Here is a 26,535-nt window from a genome sequence, read left to right as displayed (position 1 = left end):
CCCCTTTCTTAAAAACTACTTAAAAAATAAATCCTGCGATTGAAAAAAGTGGTAAAAGTGCAGCGCTGGAAAACAAACAAACAAAAAGAAAAATTCTTCAAGGCCAAAAAGCAACATGGGCATAGTTATAGGGTACAGTCCTTCAAAAATCCAATTATGGTGTTATTTTTTGGAGAGGAGAATTCAGAGGACTCTAAATTCCACTCAAACTATGACAGGTCCAAAGTTGCCTGAGGTACTTGAGTAGAGCATTCGGGACAAAATAACATTTGAGAGCTTTGCTCTAATTTAGCAACTATTATCTATCAGTACTAAAAGGTCACATTTGATGATAAATGTAACTATCATTTTATATGATGGGTTACCAGAAATTAGACCAATGCAACACAAAACATGTTAAATAAGATGGAAATAAACCATTTTTCACTGAGAAAATCTTAGTCTATTAGAAACTTGGTAGGTACTAGTGAGTAAAAAAAGATTTTGAGAAACAGTGATCTCTTTTAAGCCTTTTTCAGATATAGTATGTCTGAAGTTTGATGTTGCTAAAAAATTGTGATTGTGGGGGTGGACACAGTGGGCACCAAAGGTTAACAAAAATGTTTTTAATAAAATGAAAGTAGAGAGAGGATATCGAGGAGGGACGAGAAGATGAACAGTCTAGGATACAAGCACAAGCGGCATGGCAACACATAGAAAGAGGAAGAAAAGAGTTACCCATAAGTAGCCGCCGTTTCACTCGCTTGTCCACATCAGCTACTGACGTGGCATTGAACTCAGAGCTCTCAATTGCAGCCTCATCTTTCTCTAAAACACAAGTGACAAGGGGACAAACAGTGAGCAGCAGGTTAATGAGAAGCCCAAATGACCAGACCTTCAGCCACTCTTGGCGTTTGAGCAAAAAACCAAAGCCAAGAAGCAAGAAGCGATGAAGAGGTGCTAAAATCCCTGTTAGTGTTAATTCCCAAAAAATTATAAATCCACTGGAGCAAATCAAAATAACAAAATAAATTAAATTGATCAGTGTGTAGCTTACAAAATTAAGCAAGATGTAGGCAAAAAGGTGGGAAGAAAATTGTTCAGGGGTTAAAACATAAGGTGTGGGGTTTTAAGAATGGGATTGGGTTGGGGTGGACATTAAGATGAATTTTGATTTTGATGTTGACGTTGCTGTTGCCAATGCAGTTTATGCCTTCCGTATCAAACAGCCACTCTTTGTCAGCAACTATTCATATTAAACTGAAGGATGAAGATAAAAATAGAGGAGGAGGGCCCAACCTTTCCAAAACAAGCTGCTTTGAATGTGGACAAAGACAAAGACAAGCAAATAAAATTGGGTGATGATGATAAGAAAGGATAAAGGATACATAAATAGGGCATGAGAGGGCAATAAGCATAGAGGAGATAGTAGAACAACTGAGAAATGACCAGATGGGTAAGAGAATAAAAGAAAACAAAAGGAAAAGAGAAAAGAAAGTTGTAAAAAAAAAACAATCCCATTATGGGTCACAGTGGGAAGTATATATGAGGGGAGGGGGGTTGTACACATTGAGAAATAGAAATTGAAAGGAGAATGTAGGAGAGACATGCATATATATAAAACAAAAAGAAAGAACAGGTACTCTGGGGGCAGCGCTGGTTGCCTGTTTGTCTATGGAACACATCACAACTGGCTTAAACAGTCAACGCTAGAAAACCACATTCCCAAATGCTGGGCAGCAGTGGTGACAGGAGAATGATGAGAGGAAAAATGGAAGCAGCTTGCACTAGTTGTATAAGAGTGTCAGATTGCTGTTAAAATAGCATGCATGTACTGCGTTGTTATGGTAGTTTGATGAAGGGGTTTGGAGAGGGAGCCAGCCTTTCACTAGGCCTTAGTAATTAAGGCTTGAATGAGCATCTTTCTATGAATGGACACTATTTGCTGCAAAAAGACAAGCCTTTGATGTCTTATGGGGTGGTGGTGGGTAGATATGGGCACAATTAATGTCCCTTTCATTTCCCCTGGTCCACCTTGCTACCATTTTCTCTCTCTCTTCTCTGAATGATGGATAAAGTGAAGGACTCTGTGAAGTACACTTAGGGATGAATGGAATCTTTCTGGTGCTGAGCTAACAGGGTAAAATGTGGTTGTGTGAATGTGTGAATGTTGAGTCAAAAGCTTGTGCATACCAGTGTGTGTGCTTTGAGTGTCGGCTTGCTTGAGTGTGTGAAAAAACCTGCCAGAGAGGGATATAAAATGTAAGTGTATGTGTGTGTATGTGAGAGGTGGATGCGTAGGACAGGTTTGAGAAGAGGTGGAAAGAGAGAAATCCCAGCCAATCACTCCTAAATAGTCTATGGGATTAGAAGGTGGTTGGAGGCCCACAAAAAGGAAAGTTGTTTTAAAGACCTATGCAGGATGGGGGAGGTTGGGTAGTTGTGTGTGTCTGGGGGGAGAGTCACTCTAAACAACTACAGTTAGGAGCAAAATGGTAGAACCGATGGACTAAAAGGAAACAAAAGGGCAAGGGTCACAGAAAACATCACAATAAAACAAGCACAATTGAAGAAGAAGAAAAAAATAATAATAAAGGAAAGAAGAAGAAAGAGTTCATACAAATGTGTTGCAGGCTCTCCGATACACAAACATTGAATGGATGGATAAGTAAAAAGAACCAAAAGTTTGATGTGCCCCATGTGAGTGGACTGATAAATTAGGAATGATGGGTTATGAGAGTAAAAAAAGGAGGGCACTACAAGTCCCTGCCTCTGTTAAGTTCTAAGAAGTCACAAAAAGTGCTAATGAATGGGGATAAGGCATGGAAGTAATTTTTGTGTTCGCAGGGTTTTGACTAATGGCCATTTGGTTGTTACAGTATTTGTTTGGCTCTTCTGTTGTGGTAGTGGTTGTGAATGAGGAGGTAGTTAGTTAACTGGATGCATAGGTAAGGTTTGAATTTGTCAGAGCTTTTTATAAGATCAGGCTGCAATTGAGATGTCCGTTTAACCACAGATTCTAACGCAAGGCCCTAACCCCCCCGAGTTATTATTTAGTCTTGTGCACTGAGGAGTAGTACTTTCCACCTGATTTGGTTCTAAACTTAATTCTCAGACAAGACAGGCAATCAGGTACTATCACCAGAAAGCAGAAGGCGGTGGAAGGAAGAAGGAACAGATGGACAGCACTATACGAAAAGGGAGAAAGAGGGCTGGATTTAAAAGTAGGCCCAAAGAGCAGTAGGGACACTGGGACCACAAATAGAGAGGTTCTTTCACTCTCATCAAAGTGTGAAGAAACAGAGATAGACATAGAAAGAGAAATACTGGGAAAGATGTACAAGAGGGTTCCTGTTTCTTTTCTGCTTGCATAGGACAGCCTTTTCTTGATGTGAGTATTCCTCTTCTTCAAAGCAGCTGGAAAGAAAATGGGTTAGCGGCATTGAAAACCTGGCACTACAACCATTCGCTCCAATGGTGAAGGTCAGAGACAGTGAGAAACAGCTGAAGAAAAGGAAAGAGATACATTTTTTGCAGTGTTCAGACACAGTAGAGTAAACACTATATAAAAGGTCATTATATAATGTGTTTTCCTGTTTAATAAACAGCACTGACAACCCTTTCATCCATCTATGATTTGAAAAAATATCAGCTTTTCTAACTGCTATGAAAATCTTTTCTGGAGATGTTAAATTTGGAATATCTGAGGAAAATCAGCTAAATAAGACACCAGGCTGGGTTCTAGTCTTAGTTTCTTTTGTTATGCTTGACTCTGCACATTTGAGGAACACAAGCTATCAAATGTCCACCTCGGGTTCATGATACACATAAATATTGACATTTTCTGTAACTTATTTGGATTACTGACAAAACACATGGCAGTTTCCAAAGAAAAGTAAAAAGAGACTATTGATTTAACCTGAATTCAAAGATCATTATTCTCATCAATCTATGTGATTCTCTTTCTTCATGGTTCAAATATAGTTGTTTTTGTTTATGAATTAATGCAATGTTATTGTTGCGGTATCAAATCTCTAATTTTGTCAAAAATAATGAATAATGAATTCACAAATAGAGAAAATATGTTCACAAAGAAAATATGTCAATATTTTCAACAGTCAAAATGTTACATATATAGTAGGTACTGTATAGTCCAAAATTAACAGAGTTCTATAAAGTCAGTGACGTGACAGCTCTGTTAAAGGGGAACTCAGTTTTTTTTAAACATAGACCTTATTTCTGGCATGAAATACGTTTATCTACTCACCTAGAGCTAGCAAGCTATTTAGAAAACTCGCGATCAGCGTATATCCATATAACGGAGTTAATGGGGCAGGGACGATGCAGCCTCTAAATAAGGCATTATCTGTCTGTATTTCACCAATACAAGATGAATGAATGAACGAAAAGGTACTATTGCTCTATTATCACACAGCTAATGTTATGTGGCTACTTGCAGCTATAGGAGAGCTAACAGAGGATATTCTACACACACCTCTACTGGGACCACTTCATCCACACGCATGACTGCAGCACAGCTCATTCACTCTGGTAAAAACGTCCATCTTACTCAAAGTCGTCTTTCACATTGTCAAAATTTGATATATATCCTGCCATGTTGCACAAAACTCGCAGTAGCAAACTCCGTGTGAAGTTAGCCGATTGTCACAGAGAAAGGAGTAAATAAACTGTGCTCCGGGGGGGCGTGTGGATAAAGTGGTCCCTGTAGAATGTCTGTGTAGAAATCCCTCCGTTAGCTCTCCTATAGCTGCAAGTAGCCACATAACAGCACCTATGAGCTAACAGAGCTATAGTGCACGTTCGTTCATTTATTCTTCTTAAAGTATTGGTGAAATAAAGACAGATAATGCCTTATTTAGAGGCTGCATCGTCCCTGCCCTGTTTACTCTGTTATATGGATATACGCCGATTGCGAGTTATCTAAATAGCTTCTGATGGACGCGGACTTTCGCCAAACTGTTCTCGGTGAGTAGATAAACGTATTTCATACCAGAAATAAGGTCTAGATTTAAAAATATCGGAGTTCCCCTTTAATTTTTCTCTTTCAGTGCACAGAACATTTGTACAACCATCAACCAAAGCTATCAAACACAAACCCAAAAGCTTTGAAACAATGTCAACACCTTAGCATAAAAAGAAAAAGAGAGAAGGAATTAATTTCCTGAGTGAGAGGTCACCTTAATCTAATTTCAGGATTCAACAATAATAATATTCATAATTTAAGTAAATAAATTTAAGTTAGTTAATTTTACATAAATCAATTAAATAAAATCAGGGTGTAATTTATGAAAATAACTGACCTCTGCACACAACTTTTTAATTATAAAATATAAATGATCACTATCTTAATACCTGGCCTGACTTCATATCTTTCAAGCACTTGCGGCCAATATACTCTAACAATAATTGAAAATAACTTTCAGGCTCCGCAAACCTTTATCAGAATGGAGGATTCGATAAAAAAGATACGAACAACTTCACTTACCTGAAACGCCTTATCTAGCCTCTACTGATCAGAGAAAAAAGCTAGGTATAAATTAATTTCCAAAGCCAGTTTGGATAGGCGTGCTTCTGTTGATAGTCATATTTACAGCTGAATGGACTCACTGAATAAACTTTTGACATGGTAAATGTATGTTTCAGTGTGAGAAATGTGTCAGTCATTCATTCTCCACCAACTAATTTTTAATTTTTTCTACTTTTCCAGAAATGTTACAATTAATTGTTTGACCTAACAAATTGCCAACATGGCAGTCTTTCTAACATTTAATTTGAAAATGATTTATGCTGATGTATTTTGGATTAACTATTATTTTACGTCTCCACTAGAACAATGTCATATGTCCACCAGAAAAGAATTAAGGAACAAAGTGTGCACACCCAAGTTGAGGCAATTCTACAAATGAGACAACAGTGCCTTGAGATGAACTGTGTTGTGATTTTGCCCTGTATAAATAAAACTGAATCAAACTGAATTTAATTCTCCAAGTCAGGTCACTTCTACTAATAACATATTTGAAAACAGAACATTGCAACTATAGTTATTCTGGTGTGATATAATAAGAAAACTATTTCAAGTACTAGTGGCTGCTATATGCAGGATGTAGTTCAGATGAAGCCAAAGTTTCTTAACAGTAGTAGTTATTTCAGGATAGTTTAGGCTTGAGTCTTGGGGTTGATTACATTTGACATCCGGCAAACAGATGTAAAGCAAATAATTTCCAAATCCTGGTTCTCTCTGTATATAGCATTTGTATAACATGAGGTCAGAAGTAGCAAAGAAGTGATCCATCTATAAATTCACAACCTTTAACTCCTAGTGCTTTTGTCTGCATTGTCATTTTGTTTCTTTCTTTGTTTAAATCCACTGTGCTACACTGTTCAAGAGATGATACAATAAAACAGCTGGGAGGGCCAAGGGGAATATATTTGCATAATTTGGAAGGGCGTCACAGTCGTCACTTACCAATGCAGGTCTTGCTGTCTGAGTGCAGGGCATACTTTTGGTGGCAGCCACACACTGGCCCTGTGTCTGTGTCATCACATGTGTGCTGGCAACCTCCGTTTCCATAGTTACATGTCACTAAAGATAACATAAATTCAAGTCTTACTCTTTTTTTTCTGTACAAAAGGATCAAAACATGTTCTTTCAAATCTGCATTATCATTCTGCAACCATTACTGTATGAAAATGTTATCGCAAGACAATTTGGCCTGGTAAACCAAACAAGAGCTAACATAGACATTTGTAATTTGCTGGAACAAGATTAAAAATGATGCCCTTCTAGATCTTAGATCTGACCTGACAAAAAGATGTGACAGGGAGACAAGTGCGTTATACTAGAAATAATGATAAATTAGGTGATAGTGAGAGGGATAAAATGAGAGAAAGAGAGAGGGACTCATAAACTCAAAGGAAATTTATGTAGAAGTGGACTGATTAGAAAGCAGGATATAAAAGAGGAATCTTTTATCTATCTTTCTATCTCCCCCTCCAGAGAGAAAGATACTTATATATTCCAAAAAAGTGGAGAAAGAATTTTTCTATGTTTTTTTTTTCATATTCTTTGATATTTAAAAAAAAAAACATTTTCATTTCAGTTTCAAAAAGCTTTATTTGTAAATTAATAAAAAAAACAGGTATCCTATATAACCTTATCTCATATTGTATCTCAAAAAACAAAAAACCAAGTACTATCATCACTATCAACAAGTTTTTCTTTGTAATTAATTGTATGAATCTTTGTACAAGTAGTTAAACGTCATTTACCAAAATCTAATTGCAAACTTGTCTAATTGTGTGATTTGTTTCATGAAGACAAATTATCTTCTAATTTAGCCAAGCATTTCCCTTTCAAAAGATTATACACTCAATAATGATGACTGTTTCAAGAAATGGGTTGTGAAATGTGAGGAATGTGTCTAGATAGGGTTTGAACTACTCAAAATTCTAAATGAGTATAGGTTCCAGAATGACTGTTCATGACTGCTCCATCATATCTTAAAGATCTCATTGAAAGATATTTTCCTAACAGAGCACTTCGCTCCCAAACTGCAGGTTTACTTGTTGTTCCCAGAGTCCCAAAGTAGGGAGGTAGAGCCTTCAGTTATCAGGCACCTCTCTTGTGGAATAAGCTGCCAGTAAATGTCCGGGAAGCAGACACCCTTTCCACTTTTAAGATTAGGCTTAAAACTTTCCTTTTTGATAAAGCTTATAGTTAGGGATGGCTCAAGTAATCCTGAAACATCCCATAGTTAAGCTGCTATAGGCTTAGACAGCAGGGGGACCTCATCTGTCACACCTTTCCTCACTTTGCTCTCTTTTTCCCCTTGTTTAATTTCTCAAATGATTTTATGTACATGTGACATTATTGTGGTTATTAACTTGTGTTTCCCTGTTCAAACAGGTATCCTTTGAATGGTGTTATGGTGTTTTTCCCCCCTCTTTTCCCTCTTTTCTGTCTTCTCAAACCCCAGCTGGTCGAGGCGGATGGCCACCCTTCCTGAGTCTGGTTCTGCCAGAGGTTTCTTCCAGTTAAAAGGGAGTCGTTCCTTTCCACAGTCGGACGGGAGATTGGACTGAAGACAAGTTTCGGTGCAATCTGTTGGTTTCCTTAGCTAGGATATTATTTTTTTAATTGGCTCAATATGAATGAATTGGATTATGATTACAATGAATTGAATTCCAATTGGCTTGAATTGGACTATATTATTTAAGTGCCTTGAGATGACAATTGTTGTAATTTGGTGCTATATAAATAAAATTGAATTGAATTGAACTGTTACTCCGCATTGAGAGGAGTCAGATGAGGTGGCTTGGGCATCTGGTTAGGATGGACGCCTCCCTGGTGAGGTGTTCCGGGCATGTCCCACTGGGAGGAGACCCCGGGGGAGACCCAGGACACATTGGAGAGACTATGTCTCTCGGCTGGCCTGGGAATGCCTCAGGGTCCCCCCGGAAGAGCTGGAGGAAGTGGCCGGGGACAGGGACGTCTGGGTTTCTCTGTTAAAGCTGCTGTCCCCGCGACCCGACCCTCGGATAAGCGGCAGATGATGGATGGATGGATGGATGTTACCTAAATATTGTTCACCATGTTCAGTGTCGCAAAGCATCAAGATTACTCTCTAATTTATCAATACAGAGCTGATAAAAAGTAATCAACTACAATCAACACTTAAGACACACTGGTTATATGTACTCTGGTGAAAACTAAACTAAAACCTTTTTTACACTGATCAATAGGCTCACGAACACCCATTCTTGAGTTCTTGAGTATAATGTGAAAGAGTCTAATCGGCATTCGAACCTACTTGTCATAAGTCTGCAGTAGATAGTGTCATAGACCCAGTGTCAGCCAGACGATTCAAGGAGCTCTTCTCCTTTATTAACACTATCATACTGGATTTCATTAATCAATCTTTGTTGACAGGCTATGTACCACAGACTTTTAAGGTTGGTGAAATGAAATCTTTACTGAAAGAGAACCCCGACTGTGAAGACTTATAGGGCATGAATATGCTTTAATGCTTGCTTTATGCCTTATGTTAGAATGTGTTGTTAACAAAATCATGAAGAATTGTTATTTCTTATTTCACATATTCTTACTTACAGGCACAGTCATTGTTTTACTAGCGCAATGCATATTGGGTTGATGACATAAATTTGTTGCTGTGTACCCATAGTTGCCAAGTCCGCTTATTATAAGTGACTTTGGGCTTGTTTTTCTGAAAAGTCGCTTGTAAATCTCATCATTCGTGGGTTGTGGGTTTTTGGGATTGTTTTCTAAAGTGTAGTCAGTTATTTGGGATTGCTTTGTTGCCTCTCTCCTAGCTCTCCAGTTTCCACAACAATGAGACACACGAACGTGATAGTTTGTCTTTTTCCATTACCTGTCCAGACCCCCTTTTCCTTGTAACCGGCCACACCCACACTCTCATGCAGATCAACGACAGAGGGAGTCAGACAGAGACAGAGTGAATGACGATGAGTGGGAAAAAGTGGGGAAAATATGGAAAGAAATATAGTAAAGAGTGACAGAAAAAGAGTGGATTGAAAGACTGGATACGACCTCAAATGGGAGATAACACAAAGGTGTTCTGTCGATGCTGTAAATGTGAGATACGTGCTCACCATGCTGATTTAATACAGCATGCTGGCACAGAAAAGCACAAAAAAACTCTGCTCGTTCCTTGTCCATGAGAATTGGTTTCACATCCTCAAAACCAAATGAGACAAGACAAGCAAATGAGTTAAAGATAGTCACTTACGTACCCTGCCACACAATCATTGCTGTGGATCATCTAGATGAACTAATTGGCTCTACCTCGACTGACAAAGAAATCAAAATACACCGGACCAAATGCACTGCATTAATAAATCATGCAATTGCCCTATGCAAGTCATTCAAAGTTTTTATGTTTATTGTCAATTTGCTTTTATTTATGCCTAATACGTAATATGTACTTCTCTTTTTTTAATCAAAGTTTGAAAAAATAAGTTATTCAAAGTTTTTATGAGGACCGTGTTTACTGTTAATTTACTGAAAACAAAAACAAATGTTTGTATTCACAGTTATCGAGAGGCCTCTTGTCATGGCCTCTGTATGTCAAGCTGTCTAATGCTATACTGCGCCCTGTGGAAGCAAGAATAAACGCAGACTTAACTCCCTTTTTGTTAAGTCTCACTTTCGGTTTTGGTAGAAGGAGAGCACATGGTGCTGGAGACCATTTTCTTCTCTGTTGAGCTGTGGGAAGATTTTAGTTTGGTATTGAAGCCACAGAAGACCATATCTGTAAGATTCTACGTTTCTAAGTTCTAAGTTTGTAAGTGAAGATTGTGCATTACAATCACTTTAATTTTGTACATTATAATAATTCAGCCATATATGAGACTAATTTGGCCATGTAGCTCAGATGCTGTTCTGATTAATTTTCTCTGTTTGTGCATATCAGTATTGTCCGTATTTACCTAGTTTATTGTGATGAATATTCTGTTTGTGTAACTTGTATTTGTGGATATTTTGTATTACAGTTTCACAGTCGTGACATCTTCAGTAAAGATCAGTCTTTTCTGGGAATTCTCGATTGTTTGGCTTAGCTGGATAACCACTATGGTACAAGAGGGAGGCCAGCATAGTGAAAAGATATCTTCTCATCGCTTCGGCATGTAAGGACAGAACACCGCCTTACCCATCATAGCTTCTCACACATGACATCAATAGGAACATCTCCAGCCTACATCCAACATGGAAGATAAAATCCAAACAGAACAGCTTGCACTCGTAATAGAGGCCCAAGTGCATCGTAAACAGGAAAAGGATGATCTAGAGGTACGATCTGAGTGCTCTCGTTCGTCACAATCATCCTTGAGCTCAAAGGTGAACTTAGCTTTAGCAATAGCTCGTACTAAGGCAAAGGTGGCAGACGCCAAAGCAGCCTTTGCAGGAAAGAGATTGAAATGAAAGTGCAAAGAGCACGGATTGATGCAGAGCTAGTGGCAATGGAGGTAGAAAAAGAAAAAGAAGCAGTCTTTGCTGAAGCTGTTATGTTGGAGGAAGCGTTAGAAGATAACAATGATTACTTACCAAGATTAAATTAATCCAAAGCTCCTTCCCCTTAGTCAGAACCCAAAGCTTCTCAGCCTCAGCAAAAACAGCCTGACAAAGCCATTGGTCACTCAGAGCGAACTACAAAGATCAGTCTGAGGGAAAGACTGGTCGAAGATGAGGAAGACATCAGCCCTGAGCCAGCAGACCAGGCCACAGCAATTCACCACGACCTGTCCTTTCCCAGCAGCAGTCCAAGGAGGACTGTTGGTAGATCAAGACATGGATATCGCGGTTGGTAGATTAAGACGGTGGATATCGTAGCCCAAACGTCAATGCTGATGCAGCAGTAGACCAGGGTTATGATCATGGTGACTTCAACAATGCTTCGGCCACAGCAGACCTGGCCACGTTCCTCGCCAGAAGTCAACTTATCACCACTGGTCAGACCAAGTTCGACAATAAGGTGGAAAACTACTGGGCATGGAAGTCTTCATTTTCCAATGCGATTATAGGTCTTGTGTAAACGTAAGCTGAGGAGCTAGACCTACTTGGGAAATGGTTGGGGAGAGAGTCTTCAGAGGATGTGCGTCAGATTAAATCCGTCCATATCAGGTACCCTGCTGCTGGTCTGAAAATGGCGTGGGACCGTTTGGAGCACCTGAAGCCATTGAGAACGCTCTTTTTACCAGACTGGAGAGCTTTCCGAAGATATCCAGCAGAGATGTACACAAGCTTCGTGACCTGGCAGATCTGATATTAGAGATAGAAGCAGCTATGGAGGATCACTTCTTACCTGGGTTATCTCATTTGGACACAGACAGATGAAATCCATCCCATCCTCGAAAAACTTTCATATCATCTGCTGGATAAATGGACATCCTATGGCTCCAAATATAAGGAACAGTACCAGGTATCATTCCCTCCATTCACTGCGTTTTCCAAGTTCATCTCAGACGAATCTAAAGCCCGAAATGACCCAAGCTTCATTTTTCATTCATCCAGTCACACTCTTCAGGAGAGAGCGTCCAGACGATGGCTACAGTCAAATAAGACAGCGGGTGTCAGTTCACAGGACTTCAATATCTCCTCCAGACCAGGAAAACAAGCAGTCTCCAACAAGAATTGTCCCATCCATAAAAAGCTGCATCCCTTCAATAGGTGTAGAGGCTTTAGAGAAAAACCTCTGGAGATATTAAGGAGAGAGCTGTCTGTTTCCATTGCTGTGCATCCACAGTCCACAAGAACTGCAAAGCAGAGATCATATGCACTGAGTGTGGGAGTGACAGGCATATTGTGGCTCTGCACCCAGTCCCTGCTCCCTGGAAACTAAAGCCACCTCAAGAAAATACAGAATATGGTGGGGAGGAGGTTGAGACAAAGGAGGAAGTGTCACCAAGGTATGTGGGGAAGGGATGAGCTTTCGTGCCTGCTCTAAGATGTGTTTCGTAAATGTGTATCCCAATGGTCATCATAACGCAGCAAGGGAGATGTACACCATCCTCAATGAGCAAAGTCACCCCTCTCGTGAGGTCTGAGTTTTTCAACATCTTCAATGATGACAGTGTTTGGTCTCGATATACACTAAAAACATGTGCAGGCATCACCGAGACTGCAGGAAGAAGAGCGTGGGTATACAGTCGAGTAAATAGACCAGAAAATCAACTTGCAGCTCCCTACCTTGGTTGAATGTGAGGAGATCCCAGACAACAGATCAGAAATACCTACCCCCAACAGAGCTTCCCATCACAAGCACCTCAAAGCCATTGCAAGCGAGATCCCTCCCCTAGACCCTAATGCAAACATCTTGCTGCTGTTGGGAAGGGACATTCTCCGTGTCCATAAGGTGCGCAAGCAGATTAACAGTCCACACAATGCACCATTTGCCCAGAAGCTGGACCTGGGATGGATGGTCCTAGGGGATCTATGTCTTGGTAAAGCCCACAAGCCATCTACAGTGAGCAGCTTGAGGACGTGTATTCTTTAGAGTGGCCGTCCGAGCTATCTGTCTCCCTGTGAAAGTCACCGTCAAGTACAAGAAAACTTCAACTGGTTGGCTCATCAAATACTTCATCAAGCGCATCCCATTCCATTAAACACAAAGATTCCCAAAGATGAAGACATGGGTGAATCAGTCTTTGTGTGAAGCAAGAACGAAAGCAAGCTTGCTCCATCTGTCGAACAGAGATTTATACAGATAATGGACAGAGGTTTTCAAGGACAGAGCTAACAGTTTAGTAGCTCCTTTGCACTTCTGGATGCCTTGGAGACGGTTTCCCAATAACAGAGGATACGCCTACAAAAGGCTTAAAACACTCTGCAACACTCATGAGAAAAATCCTGAAATGAAGGCACTAGGGCTGCCACAAACGATTATTTTAATAGTCGACTTATCACTGATTATTTTTTTCGATTAGTCGACTAATCGGATCATACATATATTGAATGTAAAACATACAGCTTATGCACCAGGATGGAGCTGCTCTTATAATAACCATCATTAGCTTTCAGCTTGGAGTGTTTAAAAAAAAGACAATTAATATCATAGTTCGTTAACCCTTTGATTAAATATGCAGCTTGTTGCAACAAACAATTAGTTAACTCTGTAGCAAACACACAAAAATAAATACTGTTTTTTCTTTTTTTAGGTTTTTCTTTCCTTCACTTGTCTCTGGCATCAAACATAGCTGCATTTAAAGCAAATGAGGTAGGCACCTGAAACTAAGGAATTATTCACAAAAAGTTTTGGTCTCACTGACTCAAATATAACACCAACATGTACAGTATGGACTCAGTCAGGACATTTGCTTGCTGAGGTGTGCATGTAGCTCACTTTGTAAAAAAGCCGTCCATTGAAGATGAACATATTTTTTAGCACTGAAACGTAACGTTAGAAAACATTAGCGTTCCTATTCAAACATATCACTATTATAATGTTACAGAAAACACATGAAATATGTGTGCTATGGCAAATTAATCAAATCGTCATCGCTAATGTTTAAAGCTATCAATATGAGTAAGTAGCAAGTTAACTCTCTGTTTACGCTAATTTTAGCAGCTAACTAGCCAGTTAGCTTACCAAGATGACGGTCCCTCTTCACAATCAGCCACAACAACACGCTTCTCCTTTTCAGGTGTTCGTGCATTGTTGTTGTGCTGCTGTGGAAGGCAAATTCTGCCTTATAGATATTGCATTGCAAACATTTGTCTTTAGTTTTCTTAAAATGCTCCCACACTTTTGAGCTCCATTGCCAGGTAGCCATGATACCAGAGCCCGTCTGGTTTAACTTCCTGTGACATTATGGCTGACCCCCGGTTACCACTACGGCACTTGTGTGTTAAGCACAGAAAGGCAGATGCAGCAGTGGAAGGTGCCGCAGCAGTTTTGAGAGAAAAACAAAGTTTAAAAAAATAAAATAAAATTACGTATCGACTATTAAATTCGTCAACGACGAATAATAATCATATTTGTCACATAATTGTGACTAGTCGACTAATCGTGGCAGCCCTAGAAGGCACACTACTTGGACTTCATTCAAAAGATGTTGGATAATGACCATGCAGAATTGGCCCCCGTGCTGCAAGATCACCAAGAGCGCTGGTATCTTCCAGCATGTTTCGTGGTAAAAGAGGAAGACAGTAATTATTTACGGCTTTTGTGGTTCAGAAACAATGACATGAACAATGACATTGTGAACTACCATATGAAGGTTCACGTCTTCTGCAACACTCCATCTCCAGCCGTCGCCATTTATGGCCTAAGGAGGGTTGCCAGAGAGGAAGAAGACAGCTATGGAAATGATGTCAGGAAGTTTGTAGAAGAGGATTTCTACATGGATGATGCATTGAAGTCTTTTGCCACAGAGGAAGAGGCTATCTCTTTTCTCCAATGTGCTCTAGCGGCCCTTGCACTCTCCAACCTTCGGCTTCACAAAATAGCCTCTAACAGGACTGCTGTGATGGATGCCATTCCCATTGATGATCTTGCTAAGGACGTTCAAAATCTGGACCTCTCGAAGGATGAGCTGCCCTTACAGCGCAGTCTAGGTGTTTACTGGAACCTCATCACAGATACGTTCATTTTCAGAGTCTGGGTTGAAGACAAGCCATTCACACGTAGAGGTGAATACTATTCTCTGAAGTGAATAGTATTTTCGATCCTGTTGGGTTCTTCGCACCTGTCACAGTACAGGGTAGGTTTCTTCTCAGGCAGCTGTCATTGAAAGTAGGAGAATGGGACTATCCTCTCCCTGATGATAAGAGAGCAGAATGGGAGAAATGGAAAGCTATTGTTCCAGCTTCTGCAGGAGCTGCAGATTCCCCGATGTTATTCCACTTTCTCCTCAGCCAATGTCACGTCAGCAGAGCTGATCATCTTTGCCGATGCTTCGGTCAAGGCAATCTCAGTTGTTTTTTACTTGAAGGTCACCAACCACGCCGACAAGTCCAGTGTGGGATTCGCCTTTGGAAAAATCAAAGCTTGCACCTGTAAGAGAGACTACTATACCACACCTCGAGCTCTGTGTTGCTGTCCTCGCGGTGGATATTGCAGAGTTCGTAGTGAGTGAACTGCACCTGAAGATTGACTCACATTTTTCACAGACAGCAGAATGCTTTTGGGCTACATACACAACGAGACAAGGTGGTTTTATGTGTATGTGAGTAATAGGATCGAACGGATTCAACAGTCAACGTCTCCAGAACAATGGAGATACATTCCATCCGACAAGAACCCTGCAGACCATGGGTCAAGATCAGTTGCACCTGCGCTCCTTGCAAACACAACATGGTTGACAGGGCCACCTTTCTTGTCAAAGCCCCTCTCTTCATCCTCACCGTCTTTTTATATAGCTGGTACAAACATTGATCATATAGGACAGGGATGTCCAAAGTCAGTCCTTGAGGGCCGCTGTCCTGCAGGTTTTAGATGTTTCCCTGCTTCAACACACCTGATTCAGATCAATGTATCATCAGCAGGCTTGTGCAGAACTTAACAATCTTTTGAAGAGATCCATTTCATGATAACCAGACATAAACTGAATGAATCCAGGATCTCAATATATACAACATTTGTGAGGTATGAATAGTGTCAATATAAGAAAACAAACCAGACATAAGATTAGCATAAAAGCATATTTACTTTGTGGAGTGTATGTATGTTTGCGTGTGTCAGTGTGGGGATATGAGAATCAGATGTGATACATACAAGTACAGTCTTTCTGGTTTTTTGCCAACTCAAAGCCAGGACGGCACTCGCATGACACTCCGCCTTTGCCTGGAGCTTCTCTGCAGATATGAGCACAGCCATGGTCCTTGTTCATGCAGTTCATTCCATCTGTGCAAGGAATTGGGACAAAAGACAAAGATTTTAAATAAACGTTTTAACCTGTTTGTACAGGCGAGAATCTCACTGACGCCATGGATGAAAGCTTATAAAAACTTTCTTCCATTCTAATCACATTAATGAGTCATAGTAAAGAAGTACTTATGTGAGAGTATAAGTGTCAAACTTGTCTGCTCTTAAAGGACTATTTGGTTGGGATTTTATGCAAAATGGCAAATGGATGTTACGATGTTTGTGGTAAAAGGTTTTGGAGGACCCAGATTCAGAGATCAGCATTTCGAAGGCCAATGGATGAAGGAACTTAAGTCTTTATTTAACAGCTGCGCCAGCAAACCATGACCTAAACTACAAAAAGAAGAAAAGAAACTAATAAAGAAACATATATACCATGGGGAACTAATGAGTGACAATCAACAGGTGAGTGTGGAGTTGAGCACCAAACAGGGCAACTGAGGACAACTAGGGGTGGTGACAAGAAATAGAAATTTGAAACTGAATACTGAAACCGAATAAGACTACAAGGGACTACAAGCTCAAACAAAATGCCAACCAAGAACACAGAAAAGAGAGTAAACCAAGGCACGAAGATTTAAATAAACCTGAGAAAAAGAACAAGGGCAGAAAATCAATACACAAAAAACACAAAGCATGACAATGAACTGTATTTATATAGTCTACATGACCACTTAAAGCACTTTTACAGTACAAGACACATTCACCCATTCAGTCAGACACTCATACAGGACGTCTTAGTCTATACGTTTATTACAGGCAACAAAATGCTGCTTATTTCTCTATCATACACATTCACACTGATGGATGCATTGGAGGAGACAGGGTTCACTGTCTTGCCCAAGGACATTTAAACATGTGGTCTGGGGAAGCTGGGAATCAAATCATCAACCTTCTGATTGGCAGAAAGACATAGACTGGTTTTATTGTTCTTCAGATATACCAGTATACAGAATGAAATTTCGATGCATGGCTCTGTCAGTATAAAAAAATAATAAAATACTGGTATAAAATAACCGCAGCAGGTAATGTTGAGAAGTGTTGTTAAGAATGTGACAATGTTGAGAATGTGATGCTTCACCAATCTCTCGAAGCACTTCAGAATAATGGGCGTGAGTGCGACAGGCCGAAAGTTGTTGGGGGGCGAGACGGTGGTTTTCTTTGGTGCTGGGACAATAGAGGCAGTCTTGAAGCAAGCAGGGACTTTGGCTTGGTCTAGCGAGGTGTTAAAAATGTCTGTTAGAACACAAGCCAGCTGGTCAGCACACTCTTTCAGCACCTGTCTGGACCGGGGGCTTTTCAAGTATTGAATCTCCTCTGAGGCCTCCGCATGTCCACGGTGTTAAGGCAAAGTGCCTTCTCATCCTAGCGGGGGACAGCTTTCACAGCAGGGGCACTGTTTAGCGCCTCTGATGACTAATCTTCCTCCAGACCTATAGAGGTGACAAAACAATCCAAGAAGTCCAACCCACCGAAAGCACAAAAGGATTGTGAACCGAATTAAAAACAAATACAGAGGACTAAAGAACTGATAACTCAGTGAACACTATAACCGCATTCGGACAGAGAGTTCTAAGAACACAGTTCTAAGAACTGTCCGCCTCGAATTTAGTTATAAGAACTGCCCTTCCCCAGAGGAACTGTTTAATTTTTCATTTGCATGTGAGTCAGGGACCTTGACAGGGACTGATGTGACGCAACCGTCTGCGACAGACATGTTACTTTAGCGCCACACACAACAACAAAATAAAACCCGCGAAAAGTAAGGAGAGAAGAAAACACCACCACCAAGAAGCTAATATGGAGAGCGAGGAGGCCACCGTGATCATGGTCTGCATGACTGTAATATTAATCATGGACGATCACATCAGACATCCAAGAGCGAGGCTGGAAGAGCATGCAGCGAGAGTCAGGAGACGAAGAATCGAGCAGCGGGCGATACTTCTTCATTTCATGAAGGAAAGAAGGAGAGCAGAGCGCTGTAGACAAAGGAGACAACATGTAAGTTTAACTTATTAAACTAAAATGCGCCGGTTGTGTCCGTGTCGTATGAATAAACGTTTCAGACAAGGGGCGTAGCTACAACCACCAAACACCTACGCCATATGTGTTCCTATGGAACCCAGAAAAGACCCTGCCTCTGAGAAGGAGCTAAAATGGTTATAGGAACTGAGGGCCATGGTCCCTAGTTCCTGTATATCCGAATGTGTGAAAAACGGCCCTATTCCTGAAAAGGTTATAGGACCTGCAAAAGGTTCCTACAGTGGGAAAGCACCTTATATTAGGGCTCATAAATCTTGTATATTTGCTAAAATTCATGGATTAATGGAGAAATAAATAACAAAAAATGAGCTGAGCGATGCTTATCTTGAATTAATTTCTGTAGTTTAAATGCAAAATTCTCATGACTTTTATCAGTAGAGCTTTGCATTAAAATATGATAATTCTGTCAATCAAGGGTTATATAAACATGGTGTCCTTCTCTTTAAATTTTGCATTGACCCTAATCCTGTATGCTATTATATGATTGCAACTAAATGCACATTTTCCATGCTACCGTGGTCATGCACATCTGACTCAAATATATGGTTCTTATAACAAAGCTGGGATAGGCTCCTGCTCTCGCGTGACCCTGAATTGAATTAAGTGGGTATAGAAAATAAATATAAGAATGTGTGGTCAGGGATGAAAAAGACCATGGTCTTTAAGGTATATGGGGATCAGACTAATGTACGTCTGCACAGAGCCAATAAGTTAAACCTGTTTTTCAAATGGTTTAGTTCAGACACTCAATACTCATGCTCCTCACCTGCCTCCAGCTATACAGACGTCCCAATTACCTGTACCCACGGCTTCCCTGTCAAACTGTAACTCTACACTTCAGTAATGGATCTTTACACAGCCTAACTGACATCTTTCCCTAAATCAGAACACACTGAGACCTCCTCTGCCTCACCCTCCAGCCTGTCTGTTTCCAGCAGTCAAGTGAAGAAACAGCAGGAGAGACTAAACTGGAGCAAGGCTGCAGGTCTAGATCACATCTACCCCATGTCCTGAAGGCCTATGAGGAACACCTAAGTGGGATTTTGCAGCACCTCTTAAACCTTACAGACATTCAGCCTTGTTCTTACCTTAAAAATCTCATCTATCTACCCTCAGTGACTACAAACCATTTGCCCTAAAAACTAGTCTAAAATGATGAAAGTCCCAGGAAGACTGTTGTTTGCCAACATCTCTAGACAAGGAAACACCTTTCAGGACCCACTATAGTTTGCTTATCATTCTAGGATTGGTGTTGAAGATGCCATCATCTTCAGCAAGACCATACGCATCTGGACAAAGCCAGCAGCACATTGAGGATTCATTTTTTCATTTCTCTCCTGCTTTTGATACAATGCAGCCAGTACTATTGTGTAAAAAAGTTGCAAAAAAATAACAGTAGATGCCTCCACAACCGCCTGGATTACTGACTACCTCAAAAACAGACCACAGTTTTTTAGACTGAAGAGACTATGTCTGAGGGTGGTCAGCAGGACAAGCACCACAGGGAACTGACTCCCATAATCTATCTTCACTATATACACCTTATGCTTAGTTTATGCTCCTTCATAAAGTCGACAGCATCGACGTGACGTCGCCATTGAGCATTCTAAGTTCTGCGTCGAGGGAACTCGTTGCTCTGCAATTCACCATGCCGGTAGGGAGGAGTGGCTCTGTGTTTGTGTGGTTTCAGGGGTTATAGCCAAATCCTTGCTTTTTCTTCCAGTCACAAATAACAACAGTAAACAATGGCAACAGAGATGGAGCAGCTGTATTTGCAATTGGAGCTTATCATTAGTGAAGAACAAATACTTATATTGCAAATGTTGAAGCGCAGGCAAACGAGAAGATGTTTGCGGAGGTGGTCTGTATGACCACTAAACCGGTCGAGGCTGGGAACGGGTGAATTTACAACACTGGTTGTGAATTTACAACCTGGATGAACAAATGCACTTTTGATATTTTCGAATGTCAACAGGACGATTTGACGAGCTTCTTCGCCGTGAACAGCCATTAAGACCGGAAAGAGCAACTGTCGGAAATTACGTTCTGAGCAGACCAATCACAGCCCTTATGGCTACGTGATGTGTAGTTAGAATTTTTTAGACGTGCACGTCAGGCTAAGGCGTAGGGGTCCACGAAATGAAACAGACTTCAGACTTCCTCACCTCAGAGTTTGGTTATCTCAAGAAATAATTAGATGGCTCTGCAGTTGTTGGGTATATCGTAGATAGACAAGAGGCTGGTAGAGGGAACTGGTCAATCGCTTTGTGGCATGGTGTGTAACAATCACCTCATCTTGAATACGAACAAAACAGAAGAGATGGCTGTGGATTTTATGTGTCAAAATGTGTTTAATATTAAGATTTTATGTGTTTAATATGTCAAAAACTGTCTCCATCCTAAGAGAAGAAGTGGAGGTGGTTGAAAAATACTGATACTTGGAGTCTACCCGGACAACAGACTTGAATAGAAATGCAACAATGAGGGCTGTTTTCAAGAAGCTACAGGACAGACTACTCTGTGGTACAGAGGGGACACATCTGTGGGGAAGAAGGCAGTCTGCATTGCATCCATCTGTTGGGGCAGCAGAGTCAGAGCTAGTGACTCAAATAAACTGAACAAACAGTTATAAGGCTGGCTCTGTGCTGTGGTCTCTGGAGACCCTGGAGATGATTGTGCAAAGCATAATGCTGCAATAATAATATTATAAAATAATGTAAGTTGATGAACATAAAGAATACTGCCCAATCTCTACATAACCTGTGGAAACAAGACTGTGTTCAATAAGATGCTTCTTCAGCTCTACGGCCACACATGAAGACATTCCTGTCAGCAGTACTAAACATGCCCATTAACTTATGATGATAAATTGAAATAAAAAATACAGAAATATTATATTCATGAATTAATTATGTATCTTTTTTAATCCAATTTATCTTAATTTAATTTCATGTAAAAGGTAAACAACACATTACTCCACAATTCATTCTCTGTGAGGTTGTAAAAAACACTGAATTCCACTGCATACAGATTAGAAAAAGAGAGCAGGACAGCTTTTCATAGCTTCAAAATTTATAGTAAACCCATCACAATCCATCCATCCTATATCTCCCAATTTCATCTTTCACAAATATGTTTCATAATTTTGATTTATTTATCATCATTAGATAAGTCATTAAAATTAAGAAAATACATTACATTAAGTAATAAATCAAGTAATTAAATATGCAATACTGTGCAGTTATGGTTGTGCTGTGCATATGCAAACTATCCTCCTAAAATAGAAAGTTGACAGTAAAAGACATGGTGTTTATCATGTAATGACTTTCAATTCATACAAAGATAAAGAAAGAACATGTCCATGTGCATAAATGCCATTTGAAGTAATATAGTGATAAAGACTGCCCATTAGCTTTTTGAATGTGCAAGAGATAATTGATACTGATAAGCAGATGAGATGGAGTTAAGAGTGATACATTATAACTCTAAATATAAATATAAAGCAATAAGCATTGTTTGGGGAGCTGGGGCACTCATGATCTTTCATGTAGATGCAACCTTTCTTTGGTCGTCATGGCAAATCACATCCCTTCACATGACCGAACAACACCTCAAGGAACTTTTTAATGGTACACTTTCCACTTGAAAGCTCCCTTGAAAACATTCAGTTCTTTCTTGCAAATCCAGCTGTCAATTTCAGACAGGCTCATTACATCAGGAAAAATTGTGAATAAAAAAAACAAAAAGTGATTCCTACATTTACTCTGGATTTTATTATGCATACACATATGCATCCACACTCACGGATGGATGGATAGACAAACGTTGTTTTGGTATGTATGGGGTTGTATACAGATTGCAAAACATGGAAGCTTCTCTACATTATATAATTATATTATACGTAATATAACAATATATATAATTATATAATAATTATATATAATGGCAATAATAGTATATATAATAATTATATAATACTATATAATCCATATGTCTCAGTTGAGATAAAATGTATATGTATTGTAATTTTGTATATAATGATAATTTTGAAAAGCCTTCTTTGAACCCTGTCAGCTGATAAAATTGGCAAAGCAATTAATCCAGGGGATACAAAAACTTTGCACAGCGGCCAATACATGCTTTGGCCCTATTTAAACTAATACGAAAGCAATGTTTCTACAGTCAATTTTAACCTGGGGGGAACTCAAATAAACTAAAGTGAAAGGAGAAGACAGTCACAGATCAGTCGCTCAGCACAACAGAGCCTAAAACAGCAAACAGAGCAAGGGATGTGAACCTTCACTTTTCAGTTTGTCTGTGACAAGGCAGAGAGGCAAAGCCTACATCATCACAGACATATTTGCTTATCCAGCATGATTTACTTACATGGGTCCCTGGCTATATATTCAGCAAGATTAGATGTGGGGTCTCTGTCAAGCTTAAAGTCTGTACTGACCTGATGACACATGGACAAAGACAGGTGAGATATTTAAGAAAAGAAAAAAAAGTTCCCCAAGTTCTGTAATAAACATTATTTAATTTGTGATTTTTAGAACACCAATATTGGAGTGCGTCAGCAAATTGAAAGAGCATATTGTTTTCATTAAAACAGTGAGGTCATGCAGTCTTATGACCAAGAGAGGGATAAAAATATATAGTACAGCTAAGCAAATGTGAAAATAAAATTTGCATTGAAAACTGATTCCCAATTTCTGAACCTCTATTAGCTAAAAGCAAAACAGCCATCATTGATACTATCAAGTACACCATGTTTTCCTAACTCGCACATTTCAAAATGCTTGCTTGGAAGACTTATATGCAAGACTTAAACCATGCCTGATAACATTCATTGCTGTGAACTCTGAGGTACTATAATCTTTGGTAGTGATTTAAAGTCTCCTCTGTTTAGAAGATACAAACATACTTATTCTCCTTCACATAAAAGTGGTGTCTTAACCACTTTTGCTTGCAGTTAGTAATCAAAACATTGGAAAAGGTTTTTTCCCTTCCTTCTCAGTATGCGACTTTGTTTAGACTGGGGAGGTCAACAAGTTTACGATGACTAAAACTTCCTCACGGGGAGCCCCAGCAAGTCCAGATAAAACATAGAATCTTCATGGCCCTTGTCTTCATGGCCCAGTAAGAGCCCCCTGGATAGAATCTGTCTCTCATACAGAGACCTCCTCTGTCTCTTTTATTATCATATGTCTGTCTTTCTCTTTCACACTTCCTGCATTTCTTTATCTACCTCTCCACACATCTTTTGCTCTCTCAGGAGCTACAACCCAGATGAGGTCCAAGCATATCATAGCCATGTTATTACAACCTAACTCTTGCAGTGTTGCACTCCAAAGCCCTATAAGTCTGGCTGGCAGAGTATAGAGAGAGACAGAGGAAAAAGAGGAATTTGGTGAAAGACAGAGACAGATAGAGAGGGCAGAACTTAAGAAGGAGGACAGGAATGTGAATAAGGATGGATGACAGAAACAGAAAGAGAGAGAGATGGAGACTGAGTAGAATAATTTAGAGCCTAACATTTGCTCTCCTCCCAGTTCCTCTGAGGCTGATGAGGAATGAGGTGATGCGGAACGCCAGTCTCACAACCTGATCGCCTCACCAGGGACAAAGAGAGAGTTCACAGCTCCATTCAACTGTAGAGCAAATGTGATGATAACTTTTGATGACAGTTAAAATTTCAATAATGTGAAACACCTATATAAATATTCCATGACTATATGAAGTGTCATAATATCTTACAAACGCAAATCAAGAAAGGCCTGCTTGTTGAATTTAGCCAGTGAAATATATTTTCAAAAGTAACTCCAAAAACAAACAAAAAACATCATGAGAGTTGATTTTTGAGAAGTTACAAACAACTTGCTGACTTGCAGTATGATTGACCCAGCACTTTAATGAAAGCACTTGGCGCCCAAGTAGTACAGATATAGTGATGCTGTATTTACCACTATACTATTTACCATATATAACATTTCTTCCATAAACCTTAAGATGCATCTTATTTCCCAAATATAACTATGTATTCAATTTTCTAATCCTAACCAAATCACACTGGTCAATATATGTGTGCAAAGAAAAGTTAAATAGATTAATAAATAAATAGAAATAACTACAATGACATAGAGTAGATTGGCTAAAGTAAATATCAACTTTGGGTTTGGGAGGAATAGCCAATCTTGACTTTTATGATACTTTAAAGACTTTAAAAAGTTTCTTCTTTGATAAAGTTAATGTTAGCTCAGGTGACCCTCTTTCATGTGCACCTTTATAAGTTCAGGCTGCTGGTGTATCTCACGATTTACACTTCAATTTCTTCTGGGTTTTTTGCATTCTTGTGTCCTTCTAACGTGTCACTAAATTTGTGCATCTTTCATATGAATTGTACTTTTCTCACCCTCAAGTATCTTTGGCCCTAGGGATGAATCTTTCTGAATCTGCTGTTACTGGACAGTGTTTGTTTGTTGTGCCTGTCTTTTTTTACTCCCCTGTCCATTCTCTGCCAATGTCCCGTCACTTCAAATTGGTCAAGACAGATTGCTTGCCTCCCTAAGCCTTGTTCTGCTGAGAGGTTAATTCCTACTAAAATTAAGTTCTTCTTCCCATTGTTGTCAAATACTTGCTTGGATAGATTTGTAGATTTATCGGATTTCTTCTTCCTAAAGATGCCTTTTTGCAGTGAATTGGCGGTATATGAATAAAGCTGAATTTATTGGTGATGCCACATCCTGTCAATTCGCACCGATCTTCTCAGTTGGTATCTGTGATCGCTGAGGAACGGTGAGATGACAGAGTGGTTCTGTATATAAGTTGCTGAAATAAGTTAAAAATTATAAATTGTGACGTTAATGTTATTGTGCACAAGTCACAAGTGTTTGTTCTTTTATTAGCGAGCTGCATATTAGTGTTCGTATGTATTAAAATATTTGTGTATGGCACTTCGCAGTTTGTCAGTTAAGATTTGAGCTTAGCTAACTGCACGTGTGTAGCCTCTCAAACCGCTGCTGTCTTTCCATCTCGCTTAAAGGTGTGTGTGAAAGACGGCAAAGTGGCTGTACTTTTGATATCTTTGTTTACCTACAGGTAGGTGAGCTCCCTTTTATTTTTGTTTCACTGTATTGTTTAGCTTTTTATTATTTGTCATGACATACTGTTCATATTGTGTATGTTCATACAGCTGTTGCTGGTAAAATGTTAATCTGAAAAATGTATAAAATTGCCGCCAATGGTTGGGGGACAAAGAATGATTTTGTATTGTGATCTGAGCGATGAGTATGATTTCTCTGATAGTTTTGTTGAATGAGATCTTCTCAGTTGGTCTCTGTGATCACTGAGGAACGTTGTGTGTGTGAGAGATGGCGAAGTGGCTTTACTTTTGATATCTTTGTTTACATACAGAATAAACCACCCCTCTTCTTCTGGCTGGCAAGCAGAGGTTGTCCTCATTTCCTTTCTCTATAACACAACGCAGAGAGGAACACTTTAGCCAGGGTCAAATCACTCCGGCTACATAAGCAACAGACACAGATTACTGTAAACCGGAAGTTTCCACTTAACACTCATTTGCCACTGGATGGTATGCAATTGTATCCAACAGACAAAAATTACAGTCAGCCGACAGGTTCCAATGATTGGGCATAGTCATCAGTATTCAAATTTAATGCCAACAGCAGATTTGAGGGGATGCACTTATATCTTAATCTTAAATTTATAGATGTTGATGATCATACTTTTTCATGCATATTTTGTTAGATGGCTCTAGTATTCAGCATTGATGAAGCAAACTGGCTACAAAGGCTAGGCTACACTTAGGAACAGGAAGGTCTGACCTGGTGTTGTGGTGCCTGTGGACCCATGTTTCCTGTCCTCTCAGTCCCCAATCGGTTTGTTTAGAATAGGTCCGATATGAATACTTTGTATTTTTATCGATTTGATTTATTGAATTATAAGTGGCTTTAATTGGACTAGTTTAATTAAGTGCCTAGAGATTAAATTTTTTGTGATTTGGCACTATATAAATTAAACTTAATTTAATTTAAATTAATTAAATTGGTGTCAAATTATAGTAGGATTCTGT

General features: G+C 39.5%; 1 protein-coding gene across 3 annotated transcripts in view; it reads right to left on the bottom strand.

Moving 5' to 3' along the window:
- The window catches only part of scube1 (signal peptide, CUB domain, EGF-like 1), a 170,209-nt gene that overhangs the window by 61,009 nt on the left and 82,665 nt on the right, over positions 1-26,535 (bottom strand). For 2 of the 3 annotated variants that reach the window (XM_072377527.1, XM_072377528.1), the window contains exons 5-7: positions 16,251-16,379; positions 6,467-6,583; positions 718-807 (exon numbers count right to left, since the gene is read on the bottom strand). In XM_072377527.1, the coding sequence (XP_072233628.1) occupies positions 718-807; positions 6,467-6,583; positions 16,251-16,379 (336 nt within the window). The remainder of the gene's footprint in view (positions 1-717; positions 808-6,466; positions 6,584-16,250; positions 16,380-26,535) is intronic. The other variant, XM_072377529.1, reaches the window with a different exon arrangement.

The sequence above is a fragment of the Leuresthes tenuis genome, unplaced genomic scaffold, assembly GCF_036924035.1.
Source record: "Leuresthes tenuis unplaced genomic scaffold, fLeuTen1.0.hap1 SCAF_23, whole genome shotgun sequence".
In the NCBI taxonomy this organism is placed as follows: domain Eukaryota; kingdom Metazoa; phylum Chordata; class Actinopteri; order Atheriniformes; family Atherinopsidae; genus Leuresthes; species Leuresthes tenuis.
Note: the sequence above shows the minus strand (reverse complement) of the source record. Positions and strands in the feature narration are given on the sequence as shown.